The sequence below is a fragment of the Brassica napus genome, chromosome C8 (assembly GCF_020379485.1).
Source record: "Brassica napus cultivar Da-Ae chromosome C8, Da-Ae, whole genome shotgun sequence".
Lineage (NCBI taxonomy): Eukaryota > Viridiplantae > Streptophyta > Magnoliopsida > Brassicales > Brassicaceae > Brassica > Brassica napus.
In genome coordinates, this window is record NC_063451.1 from 44,516,537 (window position 1) to 44,537,180 (window position 20,644).

A 20,644-nucleotide genomic window follows, 5' to 3' on the forward strand; every position below is an offset into this window, starting at 1 on the left:
TAAAATCTTTGTAAATGAAGTCATTTGGAATAAATGTCAATGAAATTTCATGAATAAAAAGTTAAAAACAAAATTCAAATAATATTGTAGAGATTTTAGAATTCATATTACTCATACACATATTTATTCATAGATTTGTTTTATTAGATTGATAAAATTTTATTTGTTAATTACAAATTTGAGGAAAAACACATAACTTTATAACTAAATTATAACTTTTTTATTAGATTTTGAAATGATTAATTTTAAATTTTTAGTAAATATTAAAAATATGATTAAACTTGTATGGTTTATAAAGTTTTCAAAAGTTTATAATGGATTCCTGAAATAAATAACAGTCACTTGGCCTAAGTAATAGCCTACTACTGTCTACCTTAAAACCAAAAATCTCAAATTGTCGAACCATAGCTAGATTAGTCATAATCTTACTAAACCAAAACTAACCGGAAAACCAAACAAAAACCAGGAAAGAAAAAAACGAAATCGAACCACTCATAACACACCGGCGACTTCAATTATCCCTGTAATAATCTCCTACATCTTTCTCTCGAAGAACCCAAATCCAAATCGAAACGACCTAAGAGGCGTGAAAGGTGAACGCTAACCTGTTTCTGAGTCAAAAGTCTGAAGATTTCAGAAAACAACGACATGTCTCGTGGTGGTTCAGACAAGACTGATGAATCACTCAAACGTCTTTGTAACGGCACAACAAGATCTTGAATGTTATGGGTTCACCCATCTAAATTGAAATATCCATCCTTTCTTTTCTAAGGGACGAAGCTGATGACTTTCCGATCTCTGCTCGTATCCTCCCTCCATGCTACGGAGAATGGCAAGACGCTCACATGGAGGTCCGCTACACGGACATCGACTACACCGTCTTCTCCGACGATGGCATCCGGTGAATCTCCTTACAAGAGAACCACTTACCGTTACTCACCTCTCCTCGCGCTTCTCCTCGTCCCCAATTCAATCATCCATCGCTCTTGGGGAAAGTTCATCTTCTCTGCTTCTGGTATGAGGTTCGACCTTTGTTTCTCTAGTCTTCAGCTCTCTCAAGCCTTAAAGGTTCGACCTTTGTTTCTCTAATCTTCAGCATAACCTGTTTGTCGTTATATGCCTCTTAGATTTGCTGGTGGGTTTGTTTATCCGTGAGATTTTGAAACTACGTAAGGTGGTGTGTACTGTTTCTCTAATGGTATGGCTTCTCAATCCGTTTACGTTCACAATTGGAACCAGAGGGAACTGTGAACCCATCGTTTGTGCTATGATACTGTGGATCATTTTCTCCCTAATGAAAGGTACTACTTCACACACATATATCAAGTTTGCAGCTCTTTTATGCCCTGAGAGCTCCACAATAAGGCTCCGAATGGTAGTAACATGCGGAACATCTGTGATGCGGTTCTAATAGTTACAAAAAACGTATAGATACATAGATAATAGATATATGTAGAGATTTTTGTTATTGTTAACCAATATTCTAAAAATCGCTAGGGGTGGTTAGGCGTCTTATCTTATAGATACATAGGTGCGGTTCCTTGGTTCCTTGTGTTACCATTCGAAGCCTAAATAGATCATAACAAGACATTGCAACAATGTGTTTTTGCTGTGTAGGTAATTTGTCACAAGCTGCATTTTGGTACGGCCTTGGTGTGCATTTCAGGGTGTATCCTGTTATCTACGCGTTACCAATCATCCTGTCCTCGATTCCAAGTTATTTAGATCTGGTCCAAAGCCGTCTCTCGAGGATTGGAATTCACATACTAGCAGCACTGAGAAGAAAACATTCCACTTCAGTGTTAGAAGTTTGTTTTCAAGGGAGAGAATCATGTTCGGTTTGATATCCGGAGGAGTTTTCCTAGCTTGCAATGCTGTTTCCTTCTACTTTTACGGACACGAGTTCCTCCACGAGGCTCTCTTGTATCACCTCACTCGCACGGATCCAAGGCACAACTTCTCAATCTACTTTTACCACATTTATCTTCACTACGAGCGCCAGTTTTCAGCTGTGGAGAAGCTCATCTCGTTCTTGCCTCAGTTCACAGTACAGCTTGCTTTAGTCTTCAGTTTCTCTAAGGATCCAGTGTTCTGTATGTTTCTCCAAACCGTCGCATTCGTGGCTTTCAATAAGGTATGCACTAAAGAGTCAATGTTAATGCTTAAACCTTCTGGTTTTGATCTAGTAGTTTAATTTGGCTCTAGGTGATAACTGCGCAGTACTTTGTGTGGTTCTATTGCCTGCTACCTCTGATTCTACCATGGAGCCGTATGAAGATGAAATGGCAAGGCTTGTTATGCATCGTCCTGTGGATTGGAGCTCAGACGCATTGGCTGTTGTGGGGATACATGCTTGAGTTCAAGGGGGTTAACGTCTTTCTACAGCTGTGGATGGCGAGTTTGGTGTTTCTGGCTGCAAACACATTTGTCCTTGTCAAGATCATACAGCGACATAGATTCTCTCCTCTCTTCAGACAGTATGGGTCCTCTGATAGAAAGAATGTTAAGAAACTTGACTGATACTGTTCCAAAAGCTGTCTGCTTCTTTGTTTGTTGGGTCGTTTCATATATTGAGGACCTTGGAACTATGGTTTTTGTATATGATTCTTGATCTGCAAGTTTTGTTGGTGTATCTTTTTTCTTGATATGTCTTCCAAGGCGTGGAACCAAACTTAATCCTAAGGTGCCCGTTCCAGTTGCTATCCCCACTACTAAGAGGTTGTTGAAAATGTGACCTTACTAATAATTTACAATATATCATATTTGTTAAATGATATGTTAGAGTTTCAAGAGTTTACGATATAAATCGTTTGTTTCTGACCTAACCATGATGTTATCGTGTACCACATACATAATCATACTTCGTTAGAAAAATATATATACATATAAAATATAATGACATGCACTTATGATCCTTTTGGTTTTGGGACGTTCAACCAAACAACTTCTACTTGCAACAAAATCCCGAGAAATAAGATCTGTGCAACAATGTGCACATGCACTTGAAACAACAATTGTTGTTGTAAACAATGTCTCAACCCAGAGAAAGAATGTTCAGATAGAGAGGAAAAAACAAAGCTAGACAATGTCTCAACCAGAGAGAGAATTTTAACTGAGACTTCTAGCTCTAGTGGTAAAAGGCTCACAGGCTGTGAGTTCCGCCACCTGGGTTCGAATCCCGGCCATTGGAGAATTCACACGCGGAACCAACAAAAATAGAAAGGGAAAATCAGAGATTTGCGGAAGTAAAGAGAATAGAGTAAAGAAGAATGAATCTCAGGAGCTTACTTGCTCTGATACCATGAAAGAATGTGAGGATAAAGAGACTTAGATGAAGAACATTGAAGAACAAAGAGAGAAAGTAGATCTGGGAAAAACTCTATTCCTTTTTTTTTCTTTTAATTGTGGATCTGAGTACAAGTATTTAAAAAGCAAGTTGCTTCAGTACACAATATAATAAAATATTCATTTTTTTAAAATATCTTCAACGGTCTTCTTCTCTTCAATAAAATACTCGAGCATATAAAGCCTTATAAAACCTTATAAGTCTCTAGCTTAATTCTCAAGTCTGGCAGTTTACTTCTCAAGTCTGGCAGCTTACTCGAGCATATAAAGCCTTATAAAACCTTATAAGTCTCTAGCTTAATTCTCAAATCTGGCAGCTTACTTCTCAAGTCTGGCAGCTTACGCGAAAGGTACGGTACTATCACCCTCACTCGTGGAGATACATAACATGTGCACACAACTTACACATTATGCTAGATCATTTGTAGTTTACCATTTTTTTATTAATTCCTTCTCTCCGTGACAACCTTCTTTTCTCCAACTGCAAAATGTAGAAGAGCTTAAGATGAAGAGGAAGAAACAGTTGAAGAAAGATACGGCCTCTAAAATAAAGTCCTTGGTTGATGAGGTAATAAATTTGCTTCTTTTTGGGCCCTAGCTGAGGTTTAGGTTCCGGTTCCGGTTAGAGAAAACAGGGTTTGTGCCTTTCTTAATCCATTATCTTTAACAGGGTTAGAGCAGGTAATGATTTTCCAGTGAAGCTCATTACACCATATAGATGCAACCTGGAAACTTCTGCTATCATTCAATTTACTTCTTTTTTATGATGCATGTCCATATACCACATGATGCATTTATTTTTGCTTTTAAGTCGTTGACTCTGCCAGTCCACCACTCATATGTTGAAATTAGAGTTTCGTAAAATGAGATCCTTACTTCAGCATGGTTACCATTGTGCATGGATATGGTTATGGCATGAGCCTGTTTCTCCGTTTTGTAGCTCTGAAGCTGCCTAGAATATGATGATATTAACACTGCATAGTTGTGGACGCAATTATTGAATGCAGGGAGAACGTAATTTCAATAGATTTGGTGGGTGGCTTGGCAAGAATTCTACGGCGGGAAAAAATACAAGGTTGCTGGAGGATCTGCATGTTCATGTCCTTCCTTCCCGTGAATCCAGCTCTGGGAGGTTGTTTCCACATTTACAGTTAGCTTTATCAGTTGTCTCTTTCACGATCTACTACCAGTGTTCTTCATATTTCATTCGTCTTTGAAGAGCCAACTTTATGTTTTTTTTACCTCCTTCCTTTCTTTTTATCAATGTTATGTTTCTTATTCCAACTTTCTGGCTACTGTTAATATGGATCACAGGGAGACTCTTCGTGTTGATTATGTACCCCTTCTCTTGAACCGCTTGACGAGTCCAATCCAGACACTGCCTAAGGTTTGACTTTAAAAACATCTGTTTTTTGTTGTTCATTGACGCAGTATACACTTGTTTGTATAATATCGAGATGAGTATTCTATGATTTTACCCAGGATGAAGCTGTTTCAGAAGTTGTTGAATTCATGAACTCCTACTCTATAAGCCAAGAGGACTATGATACTATTATGGAGTTGGAGAAATTTAAGGTTTACACGATTTCTCTTATTTCACTGGTTATCATTGCCAATTGATATCTAATAAATGTATTGCAATCTTTACGAACCAGGGACGTGCAAATCCATTAGAGGGTGTCCCACCTGCAGTTAAAACAGCTTTGACTAAAAAATACAAGGAGACGAATAAAACCAGAATGGTACGTGCTGCTGACATGGTGCAGCTTCCGGGGTTGAAAAAAGCGCCGAAGAAGCGAATGGGTGCAATGCTTGAACCAAATGTTGAAAGTTTGGGAGATGAAGACGGCGTGCCGTTAGCAGTGGCGGATCTAGAAAATATATTGAGTGGGGGCATAATTAATTAATTAATTATTATATAAATTAATTATTATTCAATAATATTCCTTAAATGTGTTCTAATATTTTTCAATAAGAATAACATTTAGAAGAAAAATAAATTTGTGAAATAATATAACTAAAAAATAAATGAAGAAAAATAGTGAATATACTAACAAAATGATATGAAAAAAAATACTTGAATTCAAAAAAAAATGTATATATACATATATATTTTTTGTTTTTTTGAACACACTTGAACTCAAAATATATAAAAACAAAAGATTTAGAATGAAACCAACATAGAAACAAGGAAAAAAGAACATGAGAAAACTAATGAAACACGTGGTCAAGAAAAAGAAACCAGAAAAGTAAAGGAAAGATAAAAATAACACTATTTAAGGTTGCAGATGGGTTCGAACGTTGGTTTAGTGGGGGCAGAAAAAACGTTTTAACCAATAAGGCAGCAGAACACATTGTTCTCCTAGTGTATTTAAATTTAATTAGAGATTTTACTGGGGGCAGCTGCCCCCATGCTGCGTAACGTAGATCCGCCCATGGCCGTTAGCAGAGAATGAAGAAGAAAACGACTCAGGCGCTGAAGACTCAGGTACTACTGTACATCTTTGTGAACTATTGTAGTAGAGAATCACGTAACTGGTTGTGTATAATCAGTTACTGAGTCTCAGAATGACATAACAAAATCACCTTAGGTAATCTATTAGGACTTACGAATTTACATGAAAGGATATTATTCTGACTGGGTTTTGATTATTCCAGAAGAAGCAACTAATGGAGAAAAGCTGGAGTCAAATCTAAAACAACTGAATGCTAGAGGTCGGTCTTGTTACTTCTTTTGATCAGTTCAGTTTTCCTTTAGAAATGTCAGCCTAGAACCCCATGTATTGGCTCTGAACGTGATTGTTAAAGGGATTTTGTTGAGAGCATTATATATCTAACGAACTATATATAATTTGGGATGTGCAGGGATCCAAGTTGAAGTGGATTTGAAAGGAGCTGGAAGCTCAGGTACAAGAAAGGCAGCTGGTAAAGGCAGGGGCAGAGGCAGACGCAAAGCAGCAGATGCTTCTGCGGCTGAGAAGAAGGCTACAGGACGAGGCGCTGGTGCCAAGAGAAAGAGATGAGAAAAAGCCAAAATCGTTTCGGTTTTCAGGCAATTTTATCAAGAAACATCTCTTCTTGGAACGCTGTCATGTTTGGATATAAAAGCCATTTTCGGTTTTTTTTTTTTTTCTTCCTGGATTGACAAATGAAGTTTATGCTGTCACTGGAGTTTTAGGGCACAAGGCTTTGCTCTTTTTAACTGAATTGCAAAAAAACAAACTAATACAAGAAGACACGAAACCTTCAAAATGAGTGTATAGAATGTAAACTAAAACCTCATTTCGATTGTTAATTCTGCTGTGTTCTCTGATTTTGATTGCAAAATCTCTGAGTAAGGGTAGAGACACTGATGACTGTAATGCCAAGCTTCTGAAGATGCAAGCAACTATCATAACAATATACGGACCAATGCACAACAATCTTTAGTTTTTTTTTCGTTATTTGACACAAACCAACACATAAGGAGTTTCTCTGAAGCAATCCTCCTTTGGTCTTAAATAATCTTTTTATTATATTTTTGAGAATCAGAAACTCTTCCTAATGCTCCCACACCTCTGGACTTCTGACTCAGTATATTATATATATAGCAGAACTGTAAAGAACATGTTTTTTTGGTAGATACAGAAGTTGTATCAAGAACATGTTTGTTGATTAATTCAACAACACATTTCTTTTGTGTTTTTTGGTAGGTGCAACAAGAAGTTTCACCAACTCCTCATAATCTCCTATAAATAACCACACAAGGAGAAGAAGAAATCCATCCCAAAACAAAGAGAAAAACAAGAGAAGAAGAGAGTGAGCAAGAGAAAAAAAAAAAAAAATCTTTCTATAAGAAATTAAGTGTAATTTCTTGAGTGTATTTTGGGTCGGGTGTGAGTTGAGAGCTTGTAAAAATTTTCCGGGTTGATAATAAAAGATCTGTAGCAGGTCCGAAGACGTAGGCAAGATTGGCCGAACTCCGTTAACAATTGTGTGTGTGTTTTCCCGCTCCCATAAATTCTGGGTTACCGCAAAATTTGACCGCATATTTCCTAACAACTGGTATCAGAGCTTGAGTTACGGTGATCGGTCAAATTTTTTGAGGAGTTACTATTCACGTGAACAGTAATTCATGAATAGTGAATTATTGTCGGTAACATCGGTTTGTCGACGTAGGTGTTCTAATACACGGTGGTTCCATAAACGATGGGAGGCGAAGACGGTTCAGCGCACAGTATCGGAAAATTTGACGGTACAGATTATGCATTTTGGAGAATGCAAATTGAAGATTATATGTACGGAAAAAAGTTTCATCAACCGCTGAGCAAGAAGCCTGAGAAGATGGATCAGGATGAGTGGGAGCTCCTTGACAAACAAGTTCTGGGTGTTATAAAGTTAACACTGTCGAAAAACGTTGCTCACAACGTTGCGAAGGAGAAGACCACAGAAGGGCTCATGAAAGTTCTCTCTGATATGTATGAGAAACCTTCGGCAAACAATAAGGTGTTTCTCATGAAGAAACTCTTTCATCTGAAGATGGAAGAAGGTGGTCTGGTTGCCGCACATGTGAACGAGTTCAACACGATTGTCAACCAACTGTCATCAGTTGAAATCGAGTTTGAAGATGAAATGCGAGCACTGATTTTGTTGGCATCTCTGCCAAATAGTTGGGAGCCAATGAGGGCAGCGGTTAGTAACTCTGTGGGTACTCAAAAGCTCAAATTCAATGATGTTAGAGATCGTATCCTTGCTGAGGAAGTTCGAAGGATAGACTCTGGGGAGGCATCAACGAGCTCTGCTTTCAACGTGGAAAACAGAGGGAGAAACCTAGATAGAAATAACCGGAGTAATGGCAGATCGAAGTCAAGGAATGGACGGAGTCAGTCCAAATTCCGACAGCCTGCAGAGTGCTGGAATTATGGAAAGACAGGTCACATTAAGAAGAATTACCGAGCACCATCGAAGAAGGAAGACAACACTAGAGGCGGAGCCAATGTAGTGACACGTGAAATCGCTGATGCATTGGTAGTGTCTGTTGATTCTCCGAGGAAAATTGAAGCTCATGATGCAGCTACAAGTACCACCAAAGCGTCAATATCCTATGTTGATAGCCCAGTCGATTCATGGGTTCTTGACTCAGGAGCGTCATTCCACACCACACCGCACCATAACATTATGGAGAATTATGTTGCGGGAAATTACGGAAAGGTATATCTTGTTGATGGATTACCTTTGGACATAGTTGGTATTGGAGATATCAACCTGAAAATGTCAGACAGACGTGTGTGGAAGATTACGAAGGTCAGACATGTGCCAAAGTTGATGCGAAATCTGATCTCAGTAGGTCAACTTGATGATACGGGGCACGATGTTAATTTTGGTGGTGGAGCCTGGAGAGTCAAGAAAGGTTCCATGGTGGTGGCTAGAGGTCATAAAAGAGGCACTCTTTATATGACGACGAGTTATCAAGACACTGTTGCTGTTGTCGAGAATGCCAAACATACCAAGTTGTGGCATTGTAGGTTGGGGCACATGAGTGAGAAAGGGATGAAACTCATGGTGGAAAATGGTGCTCTTCCGGATCTGAAGACGGTGGATCATCAGATGTGTGAAAGTTGCATCCTTGGGAAACAAAACGAGTTAGTTTCTCTAAAGGAGGAAGAGAGCCAAAATCTGAGAAGTTAGAGCTGGTGCACACTGACGTGTGGGGACCCGCTCCTGTTGCATCGCTGGGAGGTTCGTACTACTATGTGACCTTTATCGATGACTCCACAAGAAAAGTGTGGGTTTACTTCATGAAGAACAAACATGAAGTGTTTTCGGTTTTCAAAATATGGAAAGCCATGGTTGAGATTGAGACGAATCTCAAGTTGAAGTGTTTAAGGTCTGATAATGGTGGAGAGTACATCAGCGACGAGTTCAAGAGATATTGCGCTGATAATGGGATCAAGATGGAAAAGACTATTCCTGGAACGCCTCAACAGAATGGAATAGCGGAAAGGATGAACCGAACCTTGAATGAGCGTGCAAGGAGCATGAGATTGCACTGTGGATTGCCAAAGACGTTTTGAGCAGATGCAATCAATACCGCAGCCTTCTTAATAAACAGAGGACCGTCTGTACCGTTGGGATTTAAGATCCCTGAAGAAGTTTGGAGCGGAAAGAAAGTAAATCTTTCTTATCTAAAGGTGTTCGGATGCTTAGCTTATGTTCATATTGATGATGCTGCAAGAAGTAAACTTGACTCGAAGTCTAAGAAGTGTTACTTCATCGGTTATGGTAACGCGGAGTTTGGTTACCGGTTTTGGGATGATGAAAATCTGAAGATCATCCGCAGCAAGAATGTTGTGTTCAACGAAGAAGCGTTGTACAAGGATAAGCTAAGAGAAGGCTCAGAAAAGAAAGAGCCTGGAGCTGTTGACTTAGAAGATATCCTGACACCGGAGTTGCCACAGGATACCGCAACAGCAGAAGAAGAAATCTCTCAAGACGAGAGTGGTGAGGCTGAAGAAAGTGATGATTCTGAAGTGGTCCCATATACACCAGTCACGGTGTTACGACGGTCAAGCAGAATCATCAGAAAGCCAGTAAGATTCTCTCCATCGCTCAACTACATTCTGCTCACAGACAGAGGCGAGCCTGAATGTTATGAGGAAGCTATGCAAGTTGATGAGTCGATCAAGTGGGAGCTTGCAATGAACGACGAGATGGACTCGTTGTTATCCAATCACACGTGGGAATTAGCAGATTTGCCTAAGGTGAAAAAGGCATTGCATAACAAGTGGGTCTACCGAATAAAAGAAGAACCTGATGGGAGTAAGCGCTATAAAGCGAGGCTTGTTGTGAAGGGATTCCAACAAAAAGAAGGCGTTGACTACACCGAAATCTTCTCTCCTGTAGTCAAGATGGTGACCATTAGAACGGTTCTTGGGCTGGTAGCACAAGAAGATCTGCATCTTCAACAGATGGATGTGAAGACGCCATTTCTTCACGGTGATTTGGATAAGGAAATTTATATGAAGCAACCCGAAGGCTTTGAGATCAAAGGGAAGGAAAGCCTTGTTTGCAAGCTGAAAAGGAGTTTGTACGACTTAAAACAAGCTCCAAGACAGTGGTATAAACGGTTCGACAACTTTATTAAAGGCGTTGGTTTCTTGAGGTGTGAAGCTGACCATTGTTGTTACTTCAAGACGCTTGAAGAGTCCTACTTGATATTGCTCCTATATGTCGATGACATGCTGATAGTAGGAGCAGACTTGCACGAGATCAATAGCTTGAAGACGAAACTCTAAGAAGAGTTTGCGATGAAAGACCTTGGAGAAGCAAGACAGATTCTAGGGATGAGAATCAGTAGGAGCAATGAAGGTCTTAAGCTATCACAAGAGGAGTATGTGAAGAAAGTCCTCAAGAGGTTTAACATGGATGACGCGAAGCCAGTTAGTACTCCCCTGGCAAGTCACTTTCGGTTATCTAGAGAACAGTCTCCAAAGACGGAAGACTAGATGGCATGTATGGATAAAGTTCCATATGCTTCTGCTATAGGAAGCCTGATGTACGCGATGATATGTACAAGGCCAGATATTGCACATGCAGTGGGAGTCGTTAGCAGATTTATGAGCAATCCAGGGAAGGAATATTGGGAAGCCGTTAAGTGGATTTTCTGATATCTAAAAGGAAATCCAAGTTTATCGCTATGTTTCACGAAGTCTAAGACAGGATTGCAGGGATATGTTGATGCTGACAATGGAGGTGACATTGACAGCACGAAGAGCACAACCGGGTATGTCTACACCTTTGGCGGTACTGCAATTTGTTGGGTTTCAAAGTTGCAGAAAATTGTATCTCTATCAAGCTGTGAAGCTGAGTATGTTGCTGTAACGGAGGCAACAAAAGAGATGATATGGCTACAGTCTTTTCTAGAAGAGCTAGGCCATGACCAAGGGAAATGTGTGTTGTACTGTGACAGTAAAAGTGCCATCGATTTGGCAAAGAATCCGATTTACCATGCTCGGACGAAGCACATACATCGTCGGTATCATTTCATCAGATCAGCGTTGGAAGATGAAATGTTGGTGCTTGAGAAGATCCCAGGAAGCAAGAATCCGGCAGACATGTTGACGAAGGTCGTGCCGTATGACAAGCTGAGGTTGTGTGCAACCTCAGTTGGCTTGTTGGAGTAACAAGCTGGGGAGGCCTGCTACATTAATCAAGGTGTGAAGACAGATTAAAACCAGTCTTCAAGTGGGAGATTGTAAAGAACATGTTTTTTGGTAGGTACAACAAGAAGTTGTATCAAGAACATGTTTGTTGATTAATTCAACAACACATTTCTTTTGTGTTTTTTGGTAGGTGCAACAAGAAGTTTCACCAACTCCTCATAATCTCCTATAAATAACCACACAATGAGAAGAAGAAATTCATCCCAAAACAAAGAGAAAAACAAGAGAAGAAGAGAGTGAGCAAAAGAAAAAAAAAAAAAAAATTCTTGTGAGAAAATCTTTCTCTATAAGAAATTAAGTGTAATTTCTTGAGTGTATTTGGGGTCGGGTGTGAGTTGAGAGCTTGTAAAAATTTCCCGGGTTGATAATAAAAGATCTGTAGCAGGTCCGGAGACGTAGGCAAGATTGGCCGAACTCCGTTAACAATTGTGTGTGTGTTTTCTCGCTCCCATAAATTCTGGTTTACCGCAAAATTTGACCGCATATTTCCTAACAAGAACTTCACAATACAAACATCTTCCCATCTCTGAAAGAATAAAAAAAACGAGATCTTAAATGTTGAAGAACAACCACTTGATAAGCCAAAGCTGAATCAGTATACCATTGCCAACAAGTTGCTTGCACTTGTTTTATTAGCTAGAACCAGATGCAGCAGCACATGTTCCTTTAACACCTCTTTCATTCAAAGAATGTGCATCACCCGCTTCTTATCTTCTACTATGCTCATTGTTTAATTCAGCATTAGTGTTGTTTTCTGATACAGATTCAGTGCCTGGTCTAGTACCGTTTTCTCTCGTTTCTAAACGTTCCATCAAGCGTGACACAGTGGCGATCCCCGCACTGACCTCTCTTTTAACCTCAGAGCCAATATCTGCCATGGACGTGCTGCGTGAAAAGAATCTATCTTTCCAGCTCCTTGTGTTCTTTGATATTGATTCTTTGTATCTACATTGTGCATAAGGAACCACTTAGGATTGATTGAAACAAAGGAACATCATATACAAACCAAAGGTAGCTAGATATAAGATGTGATACCTCATTGAGACAGCATTTAGTCTAGACTTTAGAGACTCTGAAAATGATTGGAGCTCTGATGGTCCAGCTCTATCTTGATCACTAGAGGTAGACTGATTAGGAGACCTGTGTATTGTAAGAACAAAGGAAGGCTCACATGGGCTACATGTAACTACACAGTCAATTAAAAGGCGAGAGTTCAGGTAAAGACCTGTTGTTTGTAGGAGAAACCTGTGGCTGCATGTTTGAATTCTATATATATTTCTACAAATATCGCCAATATGATGGGTGTTCGTGTTAGAATTCGTGATAGAAAGATGCATCAACAACTGAAAGATGATTTGGTTGAACATGTATAACTTAAATTTAGACTTGATGAAGACAACAATCGATTCGGATGTTTCTTTATTTTACTAATCTTTGTTTTTATATTTTTATTTAAAAGTCTATGTTTAAAATGTTATATTTTAGTATGTTTTATTTAATCAAAAAAATAAAGTTTAATAAAAATATGTTTAATAAAATTTTTTAAGAACCCTAATTTAAAAACCTTGCAATCACTACAAGAAAACAGCCAGGATTCTGAGGAAAAAAATCGTCGGAATTTCGTCGGAATATTGTTATTCCGACGACATACCGACGAAACAAGTCCTCGGAAATAATTCCTCGGAATTTCTTCTTTCCTCGGAAATCCCTCGGAATTTTCCAACGGAATTCCGAGGAAATAAATTTCCGAGGAAATTCCGAGGATCACTAGTTTGTCAGAAATCTCCTCAGAATATACCGAGGGAGAACTTCGTCGGGATATTTCCTCGGAAGTTCATCGATCGATGCGTTTTTGGACATATACACATCGATCGATCGGAATATACCGAGGGAAATGTCCCTCGGAATATACCGAGGGAACTGTTACTCGGTATATTACGAGGAAAGGTGTCCCTCGGTATATTCCGAACGTTTTTTTATAAACAGATCGATCGATGGATTTATGTCCAAAAACGCATCGATCGATCGAGTACCTCAGAATGTAAAAAATATTAATTTAAAAAAAAAAAAAAAAAAATTTTGAAATTTAAATTCGAAAATATAAAATTAAAATTTAAATTGAAATCATATTAATTAATATTCAAAGTTTCACAAATAAAAATAAAACATTCCGAGTTATTGGAAAAAAAAAAAACTACGGGTCTGGCACGTCCGGGAACACCTCGTTAGGGTACATCCTCTGCATCATCTTCATCATTTGCTGGTTCAGCCTCCTCTGTGCCTCATAGCCCGCCTGTTGAGCCGCCATCTGGGTCTCCAACAAAGATATGCGATCATCCTTGTCCTTCAACTGAGCCGTAAGTACTTCTGGATCAACAAAGGGCGGTGGTGCAGAAGAAGGAGGAACCGACCGGGTGCGACGACCCAAACCGACCAAACGTCCCTTTTTCTTTGGAACCGACTGAATAAAAAATATCCAAATTTATAAATTTAAACCAAGAAATAAATGAATTGAACTTTAAAAAAAAAAGAACTTGCGGATTCAACGATTTTGTTGATTCGAAAGCGGGACAAGTTGGTCGAAGCCGTCGAAGCGTCATCCTCGGTTTGAAGCTGAGACACTTCGTCTACCACCTGAGTTTGGACCAGGTCGACCACGTCCCTCACAAGACCGTCATCAATCTGGCCGGTCTTCTTGTTGGTATACGCCCTCCTCATTAGGGCGAGATCATCAACCGGCTCGCCATCATTTTCCTCTGCCTTGAAAAAAAGCATAAATTAAAGAAACATTAGAAATTAGAAGAAATGCACAATAATTAAAATTCTGAAACTCAAATAATTGAAGAAAAAGCGGTTGAACTTACCATGCGATCTCCCAGAGTGGCAATAGATTGAGCACCCAAGTTATGCTTGTAGATGCCCTTCCCTTTACGGTCGCTCCTGCGGTTGGTGGAGTTGGTGGAAGAAGTTTCTTTCGTCTCTTCCTTATCCCAATGCGCACACAACTCCTTCCAGACCGTGTCGTTCATCGACTTTGGGACCTTTTAATAAAAAAAGAAAGAAAATAGTTTAATAAATTATAAAATTGTTTAATAAATTAAATCGAACCTTATTGATTTCCCACTTCTTCTTCCACTCGTGGATCTGCTTCCCATAGTTGTCCATAACTTTATGGACGAAGTGGTGATAGATAAAGAGCGTCTCATCGGAATTTCAGTTGAACTCTTGCTGGAAAAAAAACACAATTAGTAGAAAATTTATATTAAAGATTAAAAATATAAGTAAAAAATTAGAATACTTACCGCAAACTGACGAAACCACAGAACCTGCTTGTCGGTAGGGAAGTGAGTGAAAGTCGGATGTCCACTGTCGAGGGCCGAGTACATCATACGGTTGATCCATGCGCTGATCCCGTTCCCGGATCGGTTGAACCTAATAAAAAGAACAAACGGTTAATAATGAATCCAAATTTAAAGAAAAAAAAATGTTTAATTACCATGTTTGACCCCGTCCATGTGGATACGGAGTGAGATACGGAAGATGGTCACGACCGGGCTATTGAACCAACTCCGCAACACTCATCACTCCCGGAGGACCCGGAGGAACAGGAGCGGATGCAGTAGCGGGAGCGATAGGAGCAGGAGCGGGTGCAGCAGAGGGAGATGTATGGTTGGAGCTGTGGGGCGAAGGGGAATCCTGAAAATGGCTAGAATCCCGAGACTGGCTCCCCGTACCACCACGACCACGACGCTGTCGAGGCCGGGTCTGATCATCATGAGACCTGTAAATTAAAAAAATATATTTAATAAATAGAGAAATATATAAATTAATTTAAAAAAAAAAAATCCCAAATAATTTAATCACAAAAAAAGATTTATATATATTAAAAATATTTAATAAATATATAAAAATAGTTCTAATAAACAAAAAATAGTTTTAATAAATAAAAAATAGTTTAATAATTACAAAAAATAGTTTTAATAATATATATATATATATTAAAAATATTTTTAAATCCCAAATAATAGTTTTTAATCACAAAAAAATTTTATAGATATTAAAAATGTTTTGTAAAATCCAAAAAATCGAATTTATATACAAAAAAGATTTTGTAAAATCTAAAAAATCGAATTTATATTGAAAAATCGTTTTGTAAAATACAAAAATCGATTTTATATACAAAAATCGATTTTATAAATACAAAAAAATAAAAAAACTATAAAAAAATTCTATATCAATTCAACAAAACAAATTATTCAACCAAATCACAATTCTAAACCTATTATACAACCAAATCACAATCCTAACCAATCACCCTAACAAAAATCTATCAAAACTACACAAAAACCTAATAAATAGAACCTAAGAGAGTGGGATAGGATCCTTACATGATTTGTGTACGAGAAGGGGGAGATCGCCGGAGATATCGTCGGATTTCAGGGGGAAATCGCTGAAGAGAAGGGAGGAATCGCGCAGAGGAAGAAGAGAGAAATGGGGAAGAAGAAGGGGCTCTTGGTTATAAAACCTAGGGTCCGACGGACATTATCCGTCGAAATTCCGTCGGAATTATAATTTCAATTTTCGCGAAATATTTGCCCGGTAAAATGAAAATATTCCGAGGAAATTCCGACGGATAGTAAAATATCTGTCGGAATTTCCTCGGAATATTCCGAGGAAATACCGAGGAACTAGTGTTTGGGGTTTCAAAACATTTTTTTTTTTGCCGTATTTCATTTCTTATACAATTGTAATGCATACCATTGAGGATTCTTTGTATAGATGAGCATAAACCATGAAATAACAAATTTCAAAACTAATTGAAAGTATTCCCTTTGCCGTTCATTAAAAGGTATAAGTGTTTCTTTTATGTTGTGGGATTTCGTTCATACAATCGGAAAAGTGTTAATTATACGGTAAGGAACAAATTTTTGACTTCATAATGAACGTAAGACACTTAATAAGGGTTATATAGGTGTTATTCAAACCGCAAAACGTTGTTTTCGGTTTAAAAACCCTATTTCCTCGGAATTTCCACGGAATATTCCGAGGGAATTCTGAGGAAGCCCTCTTCTTCCTCGGAATTCCGTCGCAATATACCGAGGAACTAGTGTTTGGGGTTTCAATACGTCAATCTGGAGTGTTGTCGTGCCAATCACAATAGAAAACAGTACAGCGCAATCCAACCATGCCCAAATACTTGATTTCCAAAATCTCATGTATGTGTCCGTAGTATACATCATCTCCTGATGCAGAACAAACGCCAGCATCATAAGTCGTACTCGAACGTCTCCCCTTCTGAGTTGTGAATGCATATCCTCGAGTACAAAATCTCGGATATGACTTCACAACAAAGTTTGGTCCAACGACCATCTCACGTATCCAATCGTCAAATGTTTCACCTCTGGCCAAACCAGCAGACACCAATTAATAGCACATATATATATGTTATATCAATAAATCTAAATTAGTGAAAATATGTGATAAAATATATTTTAATTTGTTTATAGCACTCACATAAGTAAACATCCATCCAGTAAATTCTCTCTGCTTCATTTCTTCTAGTTCGTCCTCTGTGGCGTATCTATACTCGAACCGCTTTTCTGCCATGAAAATCCTGTATATGATGACAATAATGTAATTAATTAAGATTTAAATTTCAACTTGTTAAACTAAAAATTTGTAAGCTCATTTATTTACCTCTCATATTGAAGAACGTCTTCGCAGTTGGTGAGCAAATATGTTTGCAAATGACTGCGCTCCTGCTCAGTAAGTCGACGGTCCTTTGGTTTTTCGCTAAGTCGTCCAACGTCTGTGAAAATGTCTGGAACCATAACATGATATGTTGCCCGTTCGCCTCTATCATCATGCCGAGCAGGTCTTCTGTTTTTGGTCTGATCTTCTGCTGGAAAGTAGTACTCGGCAAAGTTTGAAGTTTCTTCATTGATCATCTGTGCGACTATAGAACCTTCCACCCTACTTAAATTTGTCACCATCTTCTTCAAATGGAACATATACCGCTCATACATATACATCCATCTATACTGCACAGGACCACCAAGTTCCAATTCTCTTGTCAGGTGAATAACAAGATGCTCCATAACATCAAAAAATGAGGGAGGAAATATCTTCTCAAGGTTGCACTAAATCACGGCTATGTTAGTCTTCAAATTTTCAATACCTTCAAGATTCACTGATCTCGTGCATAAATCGCGGAAGAAACCACTTATCCCTGCAATTGCTTCATGAACATTTCGTGGTAATAGTTCCTTGAAGGCGAACGGAAGGAGGCGCTGCATCATTACATGGCAATCGTGGCTTTTCAAGCCAGTAAACTTTCCTTCCTTTCTGTCGATACAGTTACGTAAATTTGATGCGTAACCGTCTGGAAATTCCACATCGTTTGAAATCCAATCAAAGAACGCATCTTTTCCCTCTGCATAAAGTCGGTATATGGGAAAAGGAGCCCTACCATTCTCATCAACATGAAGTTCTGAAGGAGCACATATATCGACTAAATCCAGTCTTGACTTCAAATTATCCTTTGTTTTACCTTGAACATTAAGGATCGTGTTCATGAGATTGTCAAAAAAGTTCTTCTCAATATGCATGACATCTAAATTATGCCTTAGCAGATGATCCTCCCAGTATGGCAGATCCCAGAAAATACTTTTTTGTGTCAGTTATGTAGTTCTCCAACAGCATCTACCGGAAAACGCTCGTGTCCACCGACGTCTGGCGTCCTTTCTGCACCAAAATCTCTTAGTTGTATCTTCAAATCTTTCCCACAAATTTCCGGAGGTGGACTGTCAAACACCCTCTTGTTCTTCGTAAACAAATTCCTACTCCTACGATATGGATGATCAGGTGGTAGGAATCTCCTGTGACAGTCAAACCAACACGTTTTCCTTCTGTGTTTTAGTTGGAAAGCATCAGTGTTATCTTGACAATATGGACATGATAGCCTTCCATGCGTTGTCCATCCAGACAACATACCATATGCTGGAAAATCACTTATTGTCCACATTAGTACTGCCCGCATTTGAAAGTTTTCTTTACACGAAACATCGTATGTTTCAACACCTTGAGCTCATAGTTGTTGCAACTCATATATTAGTGGCTGAAGAAACACATCAAGTGATCTCTTAGGATGCTCTGGTCCGGGAACGAGAATCGAGAGAAACAAAAACTCTCGTCGCAAGCACAAGTTTGGGGGTAGGTTGTATGGTGTAAGAATGACGGGCCATAGAGAATACTGTCTTCCACTCTTGCCAAACGGACTGAAACTATCAGTACATAATCTAAGGTAGATATTTCTTCTCTCATACGCAAAGTCGGGATACTTTGATTGGAAATGCTTCCACGCTTTTGCATCTGAAGGATGTCTGATCTCACCATCTGAAGGATGTCTGATCTCACCATCTGTTGAGGGCTCCGCATGCCATCTCATTGGTTACGCTGTGCGTTCAGACAGATACAACCTCTGCAACCTTTCCGTCAAAGGTAAATACCACATCCTTTTATATGGCACTGGAACTCTTCCACTCGTATATTTATAACGAGGCTTTCCACAAAATTTGCATGTAACCCGCTGTTCATCCGCCCTCCAATAAATCATGCAGTTGTCGCTGCATACATCTAGTACCTGATACGATAAACCAAGACCAGCTACGAGTTTCTGAACCTCGTAGTATGAACCAGGAGCTACATTATCCTCGGGTAGAATACCTTTTACAAAATCAGCAATCGCATCCACACAGTCTTCAGCCAAATTATAATCTGTTTTAATGCCCATCAATCTTGTAGCAGATGATAAAGCTGAATGACCATCTCTGCAACCTTCGTACAATGGTTGCTTTCCAGCATCCAACATATCATAAAATCTCCTAGCTTCTGCATTGGGTAAATCTTCCCCTCTAAAATGATCATTTCCCATCTGCTCAGTACCTACACCATAATCTACATCCGTTCTAATTGGTTCTTCTAATCTAACCGCTGGCTGAGGTTCGCTAGTACTACCATGTTCATAATCAGTTTCCCCATGATGATACCAAATTTTGTAGCTTCGTGTAAACCCACTCAAATATGGATGAGTCCAAACATCCCACTCTTTAATAACCTTTCTATTTTTACTATTAGAGCAAGGACATCTTAACATACTTGTTTTTGCTTCCGGTTGTCGGTGAACTAACCCCATGAATTCGGTTATACCTCGTTGGTATTCTTCCGTAAGCAATCTCGTGTTCGGATCCAAATGAGGTCGATCGATCCAAGAACAAAAATAATTTGAAGAAGACATATTTTTTATGAATCAAATTCGTGTGTAAATAGAGTAAGAGGGAGGATGAAGACATGGAGTGAATGAAGAGGAAGAGGAGTGCTTGTATTTATAGTTTAAATCCTGCCGACAGACCGAGGAAATTCCGACGGAATTCCGACGGAAAAGGCTAGTTCGTCGGAATTTCCTCGGAATTTTGTAAAATCCCCCAACGGCTCTCCAACGGCTATAATATTTCCTCGGAATTCATCGGTTTTTTCCGAGGAACACATTTTTCCTCGGAATTTCCTCGGAATATTCCGACGGATTGATATTTCCTCGGAATTCCGTCGGTATTTTCCGAAGAAATTCCAAGGAAACCCAATTTTGTGCTTCCTCGGAATTTCCTCGGAAATTCCTTGGGATATTCCGAAGATTTCATTTTCCGTCGGAATGTCCGTCAGAATACCGCTGTTTTCTTGTAGTGAATGGAGCACTTAAAAGTTGGGGTTTCTTAATTTTATATCTTAAATTATTTTTTCTACTTAAAAGCATTAAATAAATAATAAGAATCCTGATATGGGGTTTTGCAATAATCATGCTCTTAGGTCTATTATTAATACTAGAGCTATTTTCCGCGCTACGCGCGGATTACATATTTTAAATTTGCTAAATTCAAAATTTATTTATATGTTGTGTGTAATATATTATTTATAGATAATACTGGAATATTTGTTTTTTCTTTTAAATTTAAATTGAATATTTTAAAATATTTCCAAATTTTAATTTTAAGTTTAGTTTTCCAATTGTGTCATAGATTGTATGTTACTGTAAAATAGGTTTA

The 20,644-nt window shown here is 38.7% G+C and overlaps 2 protein-coding genes and 1 pseudogene across 2 annotated transcripts; 2 read left to right on the top strand and 1 right to left on the bottom strand.

Annotated features, from left to right (window-relative positions):
• The first annotated feature begins 479 nt into the window (after positions 1-479).
• Positions 480-2,632, top strand: LOC106368882 (annotated as a pseudogene).
• Positions 2,633-4,247: 1,615 nt separating this feature from the next.
• Positions 4,248-6,600, top strand: LOC106403347 (replication factor C subunit 1-like). Its single transcript, XM_048765144.1, has 7 exons — positions 4,248-4,477; positions 4,660-4,732; positions 4,828-4,920; positions 5,001-5,210; positions 5,797-5,833; positions 6,004-6,060; positions 6,211-6,600. Exons 1-7 carry the CDS (start codon positions 4,347-4,349, stop codon positions 6,366-6,368), a joined length of 759 nt encoding a protein of 252 aa, XP_048621101.1. The 5' UTR covers positions 4,248-4,346; the 3' UTR covers positions 6,369-6,600.
• A 5,653-nt stretch (positions 6,601-12,253) lies between these two features.
• Positions 12,254-12,803, bottom strand: LOC125592029 (E3 ubiquitin-protein ligase RHF2A-like). The gene is made up of 3 exons (XM_048767015.1): positions 12,772-12,803; positions 12,582-12,686; positions 12,254-12,491 (listed from the first exon to the last, which is right to left on the bottom strand). The coding sequence occupies exons 1-3, from the start codon at positions 12,801-12,803 to the stop codon at positions 12,254-12,256; spliced, it is 375 nt and encodes a 124-aa protein (XP_048622972.1).
• Positions 12,804-20,644: the final 7,841 nt, after the last annotated feature.